This window comes from Gymnodraco acuticeps, unplaced genomic scaffold, assembly GCF_902827175.1.
Source record: "Gymnodraco acuticeps unplaced genomic scaffold, fGymAcu1.1, whole genome shotgun sequence".
Taxonomy (NCBI): domain Eukaryota; kingdom Metazoa; phylum Chordata; class Actinopteri; order Perciformes; family Bathydraconidae; genus Gymnodraco; species Gymnodraco acuticeps.
In genome coordinates this window covers 4,531,613-4,546,612 of record NW_022989985.1, presented here as the reverse complement: position 1 = coordinate 4,546,612, position 15,000 = coordinate 4,531,613, and the positions used below count along the sequence as shown (strand labels likewise).

Sequence of the window (15,000 nt, the reverse complement as noted above, 5' to 3'; positions counted from 1 at the left end):
TCCTAGGTATATAATTTCCTTCTTACTTGTGACAATAATGTCACCCACTGCAACTGAGAAGTCGTCGGATTTGCTGAGATTATGTTTCGAACCGAAGAGAATGGACTCTGTTTTACCCAGGTGTAATGATAATTTATTATCGGCGAGCCAGGTGCAGATTCTGCCGAGCTCGGAGCTGAGGGTTTTTTCAACCTGCAATCTGTTCCTGTCAGAGACCAGCAGGGCTGAGTCGTCCGCGAACAGGAACAAGTTGCAGTCACATGCTGATGACATGTCATTTACATACATTAGGAACAGTAACGGACCTAATATGCTTCCTTGTGGAACACCACAGCTCACTGGGAGGGGGGGAGACAGAGTACCGTTTACCTCCACCATCTGTTCTCTCCCCTCCAGGTAGGATTGCATCCAGCTCACCGATAGTTTATGAAATTGCTTTTAGCTTGTCAATCAGCATCACCATGCCGCAGTATTTGCCCTCGTCCACCTCTTGTTTGATGTGGTCGCTCAAATAAAGAAGGCATGTGTCAGTGGAGTGGGATGTTCTAAAGCCAGATTGAAATTCATAGATTAGTTTCTTTTCCGCGAGGTACTTTTCGACCTGTTCATATACTATTTTTTCCATGACTTTCGAGATGGAGGTAAGTATAGAAACAGGGCGGTAGTTGCCTGGGTCCAATTTGCTGCCCTTTTTGTGCAGGGGGGTTACTCTTGCAATTTTGAAGTCTTTGGGTACTTTTCCCTGTTTTATGGAGAGGTTAATTATGTGAGCTATGACTGGTGAGATGGCGGTTGCTGTGTCTCTGAGGAATTTGGAGGGGATATTGTCGTGGCCAGTGGCCTTGTTAGGTTGGAGGGCGCTCAGTTTAATGAGTACCTCTGCTGTTGTTACCCTTGCTAGACTGAAATCATCTTTGCGTACCCCTAGGTTTTTGTAGTAGGTCATGATGTGATCTACTCGAAAAAGCCCTGAGTGGGAGGGTAATTTATTTACAAGAGTTGTGGCTATGTTTGTGAAAAAAATGTTCAAGTACTTGGCCACATCCAGTTTGTCTGTGATGAGCCTGTTATCTGTCTTTATGTTTAAGTTAGAAAATCTCGTTTTGAGTTTTTTACTGCAGCCAAGCTGGTTATTGAGTAATTTCCAAAGTTCACGGGGTTTATTTTTGGTCTCTTCTTCACGAAGCTGCAGCCTTTCTCTCCTCACTGAACCATCTCCTGCTTGTAACATTACAGCGCTTTTTATTAATTAAAGTATACATTTGAACCTTCTCAGAGACTCAATTAGTCTCCTTTTTAAAGCTTCTCTCCTGGACGCGAGAATAGCGAACATAGATAACAAAACACTGACGGTTTATTTGGAGGACATGTCACGGGCCACGGTTTGACCACACGGTTGATCAATCAATTCTGAAGAACCCTCCTGTAGTTCCAGGTTTTAACTAGTTCAGAGTGTAATAATCAACCCCGAGAAGGATGTGTTCCAGGTGTCCCACAACAATAACTATCTCTGACCGAGAATTGCCCGGTCATAAACTGGTAACAACAACAAAATGCTTGGGCAGCCCCTCCTTAAGGGAGATAGCGGCTGCCCAAGGTTGGGCATCTGCGTCAGAGGGCAAAAGGCAAACATGTATACAGAATTATTCCCTAACATATATAATAATATAATTCTGGAATTGGGCGGTCATTCCTGCTCTTTGGTAGTTCAACTTTTACTTAAATACACAATCTGAGTACTTCTTCCACCTCTGGACATAATGAACATAACTTTAATTGGCAAAGACACATAGATACAACACAGTCAAATTTAAGCAATACGGTTTTATTAGTTTGCTTGAAAGAACGTCACTACTGCAACAGCTGCAATAGATATCAAAATGCTTTAAGGTGTAAATGAAGGACAAAGGGGGGGGGGGGGGTGATGCTGGGAGGGAGCAAGGTTCAATGACAGGAAAGAGTCACTAGCTTAGTTGACGGGTTTGAAAGCACCCCTCTGATGCCACTGCATGTCTCTGACGCGGCGGACAGACTGGATCTGAGGGGTCTGGGCTCCGAACTCAGAGCTGTCCTTATACTCCCCCTTCTCAAACAGGTACTGATAGCCTCTGTAGCCTGGATACTGATATCCCACCCAACTGGAGCACCAGGAGCACAGAGAGAGCAAATAGATCAGAGTTATAGGTAAGAAGAGACATTCAGTTAGTAATTTGCAGTATGACATAACATCTGTATCCGATGGACTCACGTGCCACTCTGCACCCGGACAGAGGAGACCTTCTCCTGGTAGCCGTGTGCGTGAAAGCTGGGGACATCATCATCTATGATTTCTATCTTCTTCCCTGCAAAGCTGGGGTTCTCGTAAAGGACAATCTTGTGCTCCTGGCTGTCCTGTAAGCGAGGAGAAAAGTATTTACAAAGTGGATAACTTATTAGAGGAATACTTCACCAATAAATTGGCCGTTTGTATCAATTTTAGAACCTGTGAACGTTGATCTCGCAGGCCTCCATGGTGAATGAAGAGTCAAAAAACAAAGAAAAGTCTTGATGAAATAGATGTTTTGTTTAACAGCAAAAGCATATCAAAACATCTGTTTGAAAAAGCTCATAACACTTGTGTAGTATAATCAGTCTTATTGATCATGATGTATGCTCAATGTGCATTTTCACTATAAACTTACTTTAAAGCACTTCTGCATAAACAGACCCACTACACTACACTACAGGCATGCAGGTAAGAAGTGTTTTAAAAGGAAGGTTTCAGCAAAAATGAAGGACCTGATTTATAATGCACCAGCTGTGTATGAGTTTGTAAAAATATGTTTTGTTAAAGTTCTGCAGTTTTTAAAACGCTGCCCCTGTTTCCTTCAATTCATCTCAAACTTTCTCTGTGTTTTGAGTCTTCGTTCACCTGGTAGGCATGTCCTCTTCAGGAATTCAAGTAAGCATGGGGAATAAAATAAAACTTTGTGGGACAACTGGGGGATATACTAATGTTTTTTTTTTTACGTTAGTTTGTATGTATGTTTGTTACCACTTTAATCGGGCGGAAAGCAAGAATGGTGTCGCTGCGCCTGCTGTTGGTCCAGGAATCCCAGCGAGGATACTCCCCCTTCTCATACACATACTGCTCCCCCTTACAGTTGGCCTGCTCGTATCCCACCCATCTGAGCGTGAGGAGAAAGAGAGAGATGGTTGAGTGAAAAACAGTCAAAAGAACACATTTAGTCGTTACTTTTCTGGCCATTTTACTCCCTTCTATATCATCCTAAATCACTGGAGCTGCCATGGCATGACGACTTGTCAATAGGTCAATTCACAGAGAAACATTTGAATAATCTTCAACATATTTTTCCATTCAGCAATTTCAGAAATTGATATTTTTAACCCTTTTTGAGAAACTATTACACAAATATTTATATACTATATAAGTTCACAGTTTTTTAAAAGGTTTTAGTCTCTGTCTGTCTTTGTGCCACACTCACGGTCCACACAGCACCAGTATGGAGCCCACTTTCTCCACGCCTGCTTCCTGGACGTTGTTGCAGGGACCAGTCAGCTCATGGCAGCGTCCCTGGAAGTTTTCCTGTTCATAGATAACCAGCTGTGCACCAAAGAGAGAAAAGGGGAAAAATGTTGTGAATTTCTGGTCTCTAATTTTAAGATCTGTTTCCAATTATGTTTGGAGGAGGCAATGATCCAGAACAACAAGTTATTTCTCCGAGGAGGAAGTTGTAAATTGTTTTGTAATCTAATTTCCTCCCACCTTAAATGCACTGGTGCCTGGCTGCTGCTGCTTGGATGCAGGGTTCTGGTGATCTGCGGCCATAGTGAATAGTGAAACTGCAAAAAAAAATACAATTAGTTTATCCATGGATGTCTACATGATTTCTAAATGTTTACATTTAAAATGCAAGTAGGTCAAACTCCTGCTAAACCCACTTTCATATATTTAGTTTCATAATGATTTACCCTTTCAAATGCATGCAAAAATGCACATCACTCTTCCTCAAAAAGTAACTTCATATTCTTCTCACACAAAATTACAATAATGCAACATGGAAAAGAGTTTGTAGCAATGACAAATAAAAGCACAGTATTACAATGAAAACAAATACAGATACACTTTAGAGGAAATACAGTGCTACGGACATGAAGCTCTTACCAGTACCTGTCTGTGCCAGTTTGCCAGTGTGTTGTGATGGCACGAGGAGCTCAATATATACGGGACGCCCAGGGGTTGAAACTCTGCCAACAGTACCCACAGTGTGCACACCGGCTGCAGGTCGGCCTGCCATAGGCCCAGGGGACTGAGATGAGGGGTGACCGTGTAGCCTCCCCCCCCACCCCGGGGGGTCACACCCCCACAAAGTTATTTCATTAGTTGTCAGTTTTGTGCAGCCAGTCATTGTTCGATATCCACATGAATCAGCACAAACAGTGCCAAGAGTCCCGCACCTACAATGAGAGCCGGAGAGAGAGAGATGATTGTACAAAATCTGTGTACAGTGCTGAAGAGACTGAATAACAATCCAAAAACACTGCTAAATGTTTCCACAGGAGTCGGTTTATTTGATTTATAATTTACTATTAAGGGTTTAATGTCAACATGTGTTGCCTCTGCTGTTTAAAAACTCCAAAGCATGCATTTTTGTTACCAACCTGTTTACTGTATGCTGCCTTTCTCCTGTTTGCAGTAACAGAGTTTAGTGTCCATTAAATTAAACGAGATTAATTAGCTGCTTTAGTTTTATATTTATTCATCATTTTGCATTACCAGTATTTCATTTGAACATTTGATGAGACTTCATATGTTGTTTACTACCTGGAGCTCTTTATTTATTCTAGTGCGCCATTTATTTAAAAATGTTTGTTTTCTCATTATCTTTTTGATATTTTATTACAATACTTTTTGATATTTTATTTTATTTTCATTTTGTATTATTTAATTATCTGGTTGTTTTTTACTGCCTCATTGCAGTCATGAAATGTTTTAATTATTTGTTCCACATCATTTTGATATGTATTGTATTAGATAGGGACAATGCAATTACATAAAACTGAACCTTTCATAAAGACTTACAAACATCGATGATTGATACACCTTTCTTCTGCTGGGCCGTAGAAAACAACTATTTGTATGGAGAAATAGAGTACTATTATAATTAAGTAAAGAGCTATAGCCCCTCTCTCCACATTTGCTGGTGCTTCAGGCAGTGAGTCTAAAATAACATCTCTTTATAAAGAAATAACCACCTGTGTAGCTCCAGGCGTGTTAAACTGACCTTGCACTGACCCAAGTGAAGAAGTACAAAGAGAAACATGAAACATGTGGAAAAACAGATCTCAGTTGCTATTTGTTCTTAAAGCTGTGCTTGCCTTTCAAAAACAAGTCTGTTAGCATCTCATACAGATCTAACAAGTATTAACAGAGTATTAAATAATTAACACATTATGTAAAACCCAAACTCAATGTAATATGTTTTACCTTATGTAATATTTGTATTTATTTATTAAAGAAGGGATAATGCACATTCATTAACATGAGCACGTGAGTCAATGTGCCAGATTTAGCCATAGAGGCTCATTTCCATCTGCAGTCCCTGGCAGGTAGATGGCATAAGAAAAGAAAACATACAAAAGCACAGAAAAACACACACATACCCTCATTGTGTAATAATCTGCTGCACAGCCTGAACAAAAATGTATAATAATTATAAAATGATTAAACATTTTTGTAGTGGTAATTACAAAATGGGAGATTTGCACTCTTTCTATGTCATAGATTTATTCTGTTATCTTTTATGGCAATATTTTCCCTCTCATTTCGTCCTGATGCCTGATGCCAATACCAAAATGTGGGAATATACACTGTATACTGAGATCATTTAAAGCCTTTGTGTGCCAATATCATTATGCATCCCTACCTATATATATATATATATATAGCATACCGTTTTTTGAGGGTACTGTCAAAGTATTTAAGGTTGCTAAATCAATTTGTTGCAACTTATTTGAGAACATCTGAACAAGGATCTGGGTTTTAGAGCACATGCCAACAAGGCTTCATGAAAACAACAGATTTAAATGCAGGAATATCACACTGCAACCAACAAATACTCCAAAATACACATTGAAATTAGAATATTTCAGAAATCCACAAATCAGCATGAGGACCCTTGAACTAAAATCTTCAATGAGAGCTTCATCTTCATTAGTAAACTACAGATGTGCTCACAGCTGCATGTTGTTTTTGCAAGTTTTCATTACTGGCATGTGAGAACAAGTATAGTAGAGCACTGCAGGAGACACATGGAGCTGTTCTGTGTCACTATTATCTCAATTTTTAATAGTGTTGCCATATAACATCAACATCTGCTAAATAAAAGCCTGCATGTTCAATTTAATGTCATAAGAATCATACAAAGTAATCATGTCTGCAGATGACCAAAACTATACTTTATTGTAGACTAATATGTACAGGAGTTCATCAGTTCCTAATGTTAACTTGTTCACTCGTCATGAACCACTAAATGCACGATGATGACTATCAGTGAGAATGCAGTGCACTCTGTTTTAATAGGAAGCAAGAATAAAGTATGACATCAGCTCACTTGCTGTAAAGCAGATGCGTCTCCACATATTTGGTGAATAAGTCATGTGCTCCAGAGATGCACGAGGCTTTGAGATGTGTGACTACAAGACAACACAAGCAGAGAAAGTGGCACACATGACTTGAGAGTTTTACACATGGTGGAGAGAAACAAAGTACATTTAATGAAGTATTGTACTTAAATAATATTCATACATACTTGTACTTTACTTAAGTATTTCTATTTATGCTACTTATACTACTGCTCCACTTCATTTTGGAGGAAAATATTGTACTTTTTAACCCACTACACTCATAGTTACTAGTTACTTTGTACATATAAAAACACATTCGTTGCTTTTATGATAAGATGTAGCACGGTACTACGGAAGTACCTTGTATCTTAAAAGTTACTAAACTAAAATTGGCTTAACATGACAGACACAATATTTGTATTGTAAACCACTACGAAAAGAAGAATTCTGCAAACTTACTTTTACTTTTAAAACTGAAATGTATATATATATATATATATATATATATATATTTAAACTTGGTCACATATCTGTATATACGTTCATTCACCTCGTCAGAGTTATAACTCATGTTATTTATATTCATAATGTTACTACATGTTTATTCATATTTGTATTTTTATTCTTATTATACCATGTGTACTATCCGTGTTTCTCTCTTATTATGTTGCTGCTATAACACCTGCATTTCCCTACAGGGATTTATAAAGGTCCATCTTATCTTATCTTATCTTAAAGAACATTAACCCAAGAATAATTCTGCACTTGTACTCAAGTAACACTTTGAATTCAGGCTTTGTACTTGTAATGGAGTATTTTAAGACCATGGTAATTCTACTTAAGTAAAGGATCTGAGTCCTTCCAAAACTTGTTTTACTTTACAGGTTTCCCAATGTGTTAATGTGTGAAACTGCCTCAGTTTCATTGACTGAAAAGCAAACAATCAGCAACAAGCAGCTCCAGGTCAAACATATTTTATTCGCCAGTGAAACATACATGGCACTCCTCATGGGCACACGCATTTGCCAAGGTCAGGTTAAGGCACTGTCGGCAGCGTAGGGAGGGGGGTACTGGGTGGTGGAGGTATGGGGGTCCTGCTCAGCTGGCTCCAGCTGTGGCAGGAGGTGCAGGAGGTGCTGGGGTAGGGTCGGGGTCGGGGCCAGGGGCCGGGGCGGGGGCCGGGGCCGGGGCCGGGTCTGGGACAACGAAGCAGCCCTTCTTGTGCCACTGCATGTCCCTCACACGTCGGACAGACTGGATCTGAGGGTCCGGGGCCTCCCAGTCGTTCCAGTGTTTAAAGTCTCCTCTCTCGAAGATGAACTGGCGCCCCCTGTATCCGGGGTAGAGGTAGCCCACCCATCTGCAGGGAGGGAAAACAGAGAGCAGGTCTCATAAGACAATAAAGCAAGGCTACCTCAAAGCCAGATTTACCAGGCATTGTTTGAATACTAGAGTCAGTCTAGGCATTGTGTCATTTGCCTGTTTTGAGGGTTTATGTGAGTATACTAAGGGTTGTAAGGTAACAAAGACAATTCAAAGTCCTTTACGTGCTGTATTTCCAAATCAACGTTGGAAATAAAGAGGTGAAAAAGTACAAGTTTACCTGTCCCTTACAAGTAAACGCATTAAACAGTTATTTGCTTTGGGTAGGAAAAATAGAAAAACTAGACAATGAAAGTGGGATTTAGTGAAGGTCTTACGTTCCGTTAAGTGCCTTCACACTTGCCACACGGTCCTGAAAACCATGTCCCCACAAACTGGGCACATCATCGTCAACAATCTCCATCTTTCTACCGGTGAATCCTGGGTTCTCGAACAGGTGCAGCTTGTGTTCAGCACCGTCCTGTAGAGGAGAAACAGACACAGGCATCTTACAAATGTCTCCAGTGTGTTAAAACAATGAGGTTTGGTGTGCAGCTCACATGACTCTTATTATTGACTCTTTCAATAACCTTGAACAATTTGTATATACATTTTACTATCACTCTCAACCTCATGCATACTTGTACAATGTACATAGAATCCTATTTTTATATTGTATTAGAAGTAGGTTGGTCTACTACAATGTAATCAAACTTATTCTGTATATTTTATATATATTTATTAGATTTTTAAATCATGTGCAATGCCTTGTTTACATGCTGTTCCAATTTGGTACCAATCTAATCTAATTCAATATACATTTCCTGAAATGTTGCCTGACAGGAAATAATTGCTAATTATAGGTGCAAGAGTAAGTCAATGGGTAGAAAAATAATAACCAACCTTTTTGATGATATGTGATAACTGATGAAAGGTAATTATTCATGAAGAAATGTCAGGAAATGCTGTTTTCAGCCTCTGGTTTATATCATGTTAAGCTGAATATTAACAATTGACATTTAAAGAACTTGGATGGGGATGGACATTTGTCCCTATATTCTGACATTTGAAATGCCAAACGATGAATCCAATAGAAAACAATAGGCAGATTAATGGATAATCTAAGTGTTTGTGTAAAAAGAGTCAGTTTTGTATTATACTGTTCACCCACCACTTTGAGTGGCCTTAGAGAGAAGAGGGAGTAGCTGTTCTGACTGTTGGTCCAGGTGTCCCAGCGCGGATACTCGCCCTTCTCCAGAATGAACTGCTCCCCTGTGAAGCCATGCCGATCGTAACCCGCCCAGCTGAGAGGGGAGAAATGGGAAAAGAGGAGCTTTATTTTTGCCTGACACATAACATTACATTTTGCTGTCGCTTTCATCCAAAGCGACTTAAAATTAACCATGAAGATACAAATTCAAAACAGCAAGAATCATCAGCTTCAAAACAGCCAAACCAATGTCAGTGCTGATACAATTATAAGTGATATGGGAAACTGTATTCTTACTACTAAGGCAGGGCAATATATGGATATTAAATCGGTATTGTGATGAGATGCAACTTCTTAGATTTTGGATATTGTAATATGGTTGACTATTTTGTACTTTTAAAGGCTGTGTAGGCATTTTGTACTTTACTTTACAGTAAAGGAATGTCATTTTCTTTCTAATTTGTAGATTTGTCTTTAACCTTAAGTCCTTATATCCACAGTACTGATGATTATTTATTAAAACATCCCATTGTCTAAATATTTTTTATCAAAGCACAAATAAGCCACCCAACAACATTGTTATCGATATCAAGGTTATATCAAATGATTGTGATATTTGATTTACTCCACATCGCCCAACCATACTTACAGTGTATACATATGTTTGGACCAGTACTTACGGTCCGGACTCGACTATCACAGATCCGACTTTCTGCAGTCCCTTCTCCATCACATCTTTACACTCTGCAGAAAACTCCGCCTTGCAGCCCTGGAAGTTTTCAAACTCAAACAGAAACACCTGGAAGACAAACAGCTGCAGATTCACTCCCTGCTTAACAACAAGTCAGTGTCCATGAGGTGTGGTTTGGATATAGGCCTTCATAAAGGGGCTAATATTGATCCTAAAGAAGTGATTTCACTTGACCAAACAGTGGGGGGGAAAGTATTCAAATCCTTGAATTATAATACACTAAAATACTCTGTTAGTTAAATCCTGCATTTAACGTGTACCTTAAGTGAAATATGTAAATACCTGAGTAAAGGTTACAGTTCACCACTGCCAAAGAGATAATCCAAAATATCCACTTACAGCAACATGTATTCTTATGTGTGTTCACCAGGTCACATTGATTTATTATTTTTTTTAACTAAGGAGATTTTGATCCAATAGTAAGACATTTTGGCTCCTTCCCTGACCAAACCAGGTTTCCAGCCCTGCACAGACTCTGTTTCTCAGCACCTTATACGAGGCTCCAGCTCCTCCCTGGCTCTTCCCTGCCGCCTGCTGCTCTGGGGCACTCTGCTGCTCCGACATCCTCCTGATCCACTGCTCATCCACTTTGTGCCAGCAGCAAACACACAGGCAATGCACCATCCATCATGCATGCATGTTCAGGGACGGAAACACAGACAGGAGGAAAAAAGCTCAATGTCAAGATTGCAATGTATGACTCAAGTAGTGGATTGTATTCCTTTTGTAAGGATAATCATTAACTGAATAGGACACAAAAGATGATATCATCCCTTAAAGTATGTCCATGATACTAAAATCATCCAAACCTTGGTCTCCAATTGATGCAGCACCATCTAACTCCATTGCATTGGATGTATTACCCCGCCTGTGTCCACAGTGAGCTTTTTACCTGGGTATGTCTGCTAGGAAGTGGTACTGTCCCTCTTTGTTCGGTGCCACTTGCTGTATGGTGGGGTTGAGCCATTAAAGGGAAGAGACAGGGGGGGTATTTATGGTTTATTTCTGGCCACAACAGCAGAAAAGGGGGAGCTGTTGATACAGCAAGTCTGTCGCTCACATTGTGTCCGTAACGCTGCCTCTCAATAGGCAGCTGTGTTGGCACGCGCTGTCCTGCCTGTCCACCCGCTGCCAGCGAGCACTGTGTGCGGGCACGGGGAAAGAGAGCCAAGAGGATTCAGCAAACAGCCCCGCTCAGCACAAACACACACACACACACACAGAGGGATTAGACACACAAAACTTCCTCTTAATCCAAATGTAGGTTAGTGGTATCACAAATATGTCCATTCACAGGATGCACTGTGTAGTAAATCTGTGAATTGTGAAATCATTTATAATAAGGGTATCGAAAATATAAAACCCTTATAATAATAATTCTGACAGTCAAGTTGTTTTTGTCGAGCCTTTTGTCTCGTTTCTGGCAAATAATTACACCGCATGAAAAATAAATTTTAAATTCACCTATTAATTTATTCTGACCTCTTTTGACCTCAAAGTAATACTTTCCGTAAGTTGTTTGAACAAAAAATAGTTGCACATGTTACCATCCCTGAGGAATACCTACAGTGGCCTAAACATGTTGGCTTTTTAATAAATAAACCTTAACAATACAATCTTTTTAATATGTCTTCCTTGTGGTTTCATTTCCTAAAATGTTTCTGGAGGAAGTTGAGTGCCTGAATCAACTTCCTGTTTTTTCCAAAAGCACCTGATACATGCTAATCTACACTTGAGTATACTGAGTAACCAATCTTTCCTAAAACGATAGAACTTTTAGTTTTTTTAAATATCCACAAGGTAAAACTCTGCCAGAAAAACTCTAGACCAATGTTTAACTCAAGTACATTTTATTAAGAATGTATTCACTTTAGGACACTGGCCAGTACAACACAGTGCAATATACATCTTTACTTTCAAATTAAAAAAAAAAAGGACAAAAAATAAACCCTCACATTTTTATGACAAAGTAAAAGGTCACGTACATAGAAACCAGGGACAATCCCCCCAGAGGACTTCGACACATTCACTTGCATTGCATGAGAAAATCTCCAACACCACAGGAGACCAGACGAGAGGCAGAGGTCAGTGCCGTAGTGCGTCGAGTGACAAAGTGCTTTATAGAAGCGCAGCAGCAGGAGGAGGATTACAGTAAAGGTGGAAAGCAGGTGCAAATGTTCATATGCTTTGAGGAGTTTCATAGAGTGATTTAAACAAAGTAGAGAACAAATAATCCCTCCACTGGAGCACCCAACACTTTCAGTTTGACAGCAAAGATTGTGCATGCACATTAAAGGGGACACAATTCCACATTTTGTTTGAAAAACAACAAGCATTGTCAAATCAGGATTTAGGAGTGTGTGAGGGCTAAAATCTGAAAGTATGGCTTTTAGTAAACGCTACAATCATTCTGGGAAGACAGGCTGATTAGTGTTTCTCTTTTATAAAAGTATTTGTGCTGATAAGGAGTGTGCATGATTGACAGATGCAAAGTCCCCCGTCCCTCCTACACAAAAAACTAAAATATATTTAAACAAAAACATATGTACAAGATGCAGCAACTCTGACACTGTTAGGGTTGTGTGGAGCGTAACAAAGTCTATTGTAGTGATGCAACACAAAACTAGTTCTCTGTTAAATCAATCATAATACAAATATAACATCTCCTGATTACAGATGTTAACAAGATTTACACTAGCAATAAAGACAGCAGTGATTTGTTCTTTATGTTCAAGAAGGAGATCATTAGCGTCTGAAATGACGTCCTATGGCAATACTTGTGTGACGCCCTTCAACATACTGATAACACACACATTATGTTACGACCTGTACACACAAGTCAGGTCAGGAAACTAACAGACATCTTGACGAGGATTTTCTGGATTGTCCTCCAGTGTGTGATGAAGCTCGTAGAGGAAAAAGTGTTGCGTGGTCCCACAAGTCAAACATTTCTTAACTTTTTGCTTAATACAAAATAGTTGTTAAATACATCTGCAACGGTTCGTATAGACAGCACAATTTTGATGATCAATTCATCGTTAAAGCAACTTTTACGCAAAAATGTCAGAAAATTATATTTTAACCTCTCAAATGTGGACAATACTTGCTTTGCTTTATTATAACTGAATATCTTTGGGTTTTTGACAAAAAAAACAAGACATTTACATCACCATGGACAGAGTGCACAGCCATTTTTCAACCAAACAATGAACCAATCAATCTAGATAATAATCAACAGATGAATCGATCATGAAAATAATCATCAGTTGCAGCACTATTGCCAATAATCTCTCCCTCCCCTCCTGTCTCCTCCTGGTCCCTCTTAAAGTGTTCATGTGAAGGTCCTGCTGCAGGAGAGCTTCCACCGGTTCAAGCATGAAATGGATGAAGTAGAGCAGCACGATGTTTTTGTTTCTTCTCCTCCTTGCTTGTTTTATTCTTTTTCCAAAAGACAGAGACTCTCCGTAAAAAAAAAGGCACCATGCACATTATAAACCCAGATGGGAAGAGAATAAAAAAAAAAAAAAAAAAAAGGTCAGCAGCTGTAGATTCCTCTCTCCTACTCTCCAAAGTTAAGGCTTCTGTTTCATATAGATTCATCTGATAAGGCCACCTAAAGGGGGTCGAGTGAGGATAACAGGTGTTAAAATATGTAGGTATTTTTTGTTAAATACACATTGAAAGATGGGGAGACATTTCAAAAGCTAACTCACCTCATTAATATCTTAGCTTTCATTTTCATACTGACTCAAACGCTTCTTGGACTTCAGCTCTTTCAACCACTGCGGTGAGTCCTCCTCGCTGCACAGAGAGAAGGAGACAAACGTCAAACAGAGAACTGGAATACAAGGCTTAGTGGTTCATGTTAAACTTCGAACCTGAGGGTAAAAAGCTCAATTAGCAGTGCAATTATTGAGTTTATCGTTTCAATCCTGTGTGAAGTTTAAAGTAAAAACACTTTTTTTCCAGAATATAAAAAGAGAGCACAGAGAATGCATCGAGTGGTAAAATTAAATGTTTTGTTATCAATACAATTTTGCACAGTAAATACAAAAAAAAAATCCAACCAAACCCCTGCTGTGAAGTTTAATGTTTAGTGCAGCCAAAATAAAAAGGAACATTACTTAAAGGTGGGATAGGTAATTTTGGAGAAACCAGCTCGAGTGCGCTAGAATTTGAAAATACACAGCCGTAAAAAATCTGCCACTTCCTTACAGAGCCCCTCCTCCAACACACATGAACGCGCACATGACCAATGAGGGCACGAGATAAGTTTGTGCACAGATGGAAAGCTGACAGGCAGGTAGGCCATCCAGTTATTTTAGCCGGGCCGACTCAGATGATTGGTCGTGCTTTTTACAGCGCTACGGCTTCCACAGGTGACATTTTTTTATGGATTTTTTGTCAAAGCATTTGAGATATTCATTGCTATCGGGATGTTAAGAGCATTCCATGGAATATAACAAAAAGTGTATCTCGAGCCGGTTTCTCAAACTTACCTACCCCACCTTTAAGAATTTACAAAATGAGAAATGTTCTGCCAGCATTGCTCTCTTATTTGCAGCATTTCTTCTATAATATTAACAAATAAATGCAACCAAACCTTTCCCTTTATGAGTTTGTGCACAGAGCCTCAGGAAGAGAGCTTGAGTTAACGAAGACATTTGATTACCACTGATGTGTGAACCATTATCTCGGGCTAAAGCAAAGAAACCCTGGCTCTGTCCAATTTGATTCCTATCTCCCCCGTTCTGGTCTTCTCTGCAAAGAAAACAAGTTTTATATGAATAATTGAGCTTACCCATTCTCTTTCCCACCAGCTGGGGGCAGTACTCGCACTGCCCGGGGGAGAAAGGGGGACTTGGGAGAGCGAGAGAGTTGTGAAGGAGAGGGAGTGGATCCGTCCATCTGACCGTCAGATTCGCCCCTCCTCCTCAGATTGGCCTGACAAGAGGAATGGGACAGATTTAGGTACTTTAATTCATAATAAGATGTTATGACATAATGAGTAGGTGAATAAACAAAGAATTCGACCCTGGCATTTTGTTGC

At 39.6% G+C, this 15,000-nt stretch overlaps 3 protein-coding genes across 3 annotated transcripts in view; all 3 read right to left on the bottom strand.

Moving 5' to 3' along the window:
• Nucleotides 1-1,969: 1,969 nt before the first annotated feature.
• crybb2 (crystallin, beta B2) lies at nucleotides 1,970-4,209 on the bottom strand. The gene is made up of 6 exons (XM_034212678.1): nucleotides 4,166-4,209; nucleotides 3,767-3,843; nucleotides 3,486-3,604; nucleotides 3,035-3,167; nucleotides 2,249-2,391; nucleotides 1,970-2,138 (listed from the first exon to the last, which is right to left on the bottom strand). Exons 2-6 carry the CDS (start codon nucleotides 3,827-3,829, stop codon nucleotides 1,970-1,972), a joined length of 627 nt encoding a protein of 208 aa, XP_034068569.1. The 5' UTR covers nucleotides 3,830-3,843; nucleotides 4,166-4,209.
• A 3,382-nt stretch (nucleotides 4,210-7,591) lies between these two features.
• LOC117543972 (beta-crystallin B3-like) lies at nucleotides 7,592-10,805 on the bottom strand. Its single transcript, XM_034212677.1, has 6 exons — nucleotides 10,760-10,805; nucleotides 10,440-10,537; nucleotides 9,880-9,998; nucleotides 9,161-9,293; nucleotides 8,328-8,470; nucleotides 7,592-7,987 (listed from the first exon to the last, which is right to left on the bottom strand). The coding sequence occupies exons 1-6, from the start codon at nucleotides 10,794-10,796 to the stop codon at nucleotides 7,726-7,728; spliced, it is 792 nt and encodes a 263-aa protein (XP_034068568.1). The 5' UTR covers nucleotides 10,797-10,805; the 3' UTR covers nucleotides 7,592-7,725.
• A 978-nt stretch (nucleotides 10,806-11,783) lies between these two features.
• Nucleotides 11,784-15,000, bottom strand: part of si:ch73-138n13.1 (protein piccolo) — a 29,322-nt gene continuing 26,105 nt past the window's right edge. Inside the window, 3 exon segments of the mRNA XM_034212508.1 lie at nucleotides 11,784-13,563; nucleotides 13,664-13,751; nucleotides 14,752-14,894. Coding sequence (XP_034068399.1) covers nucleotides 13,676-13,751; nucleotides 14,752-14,894 — 219 coding nt within the window. The 3' untranslated portion in view covers nucleotides 11,784-13,563; nucleotides 13,664-13,675.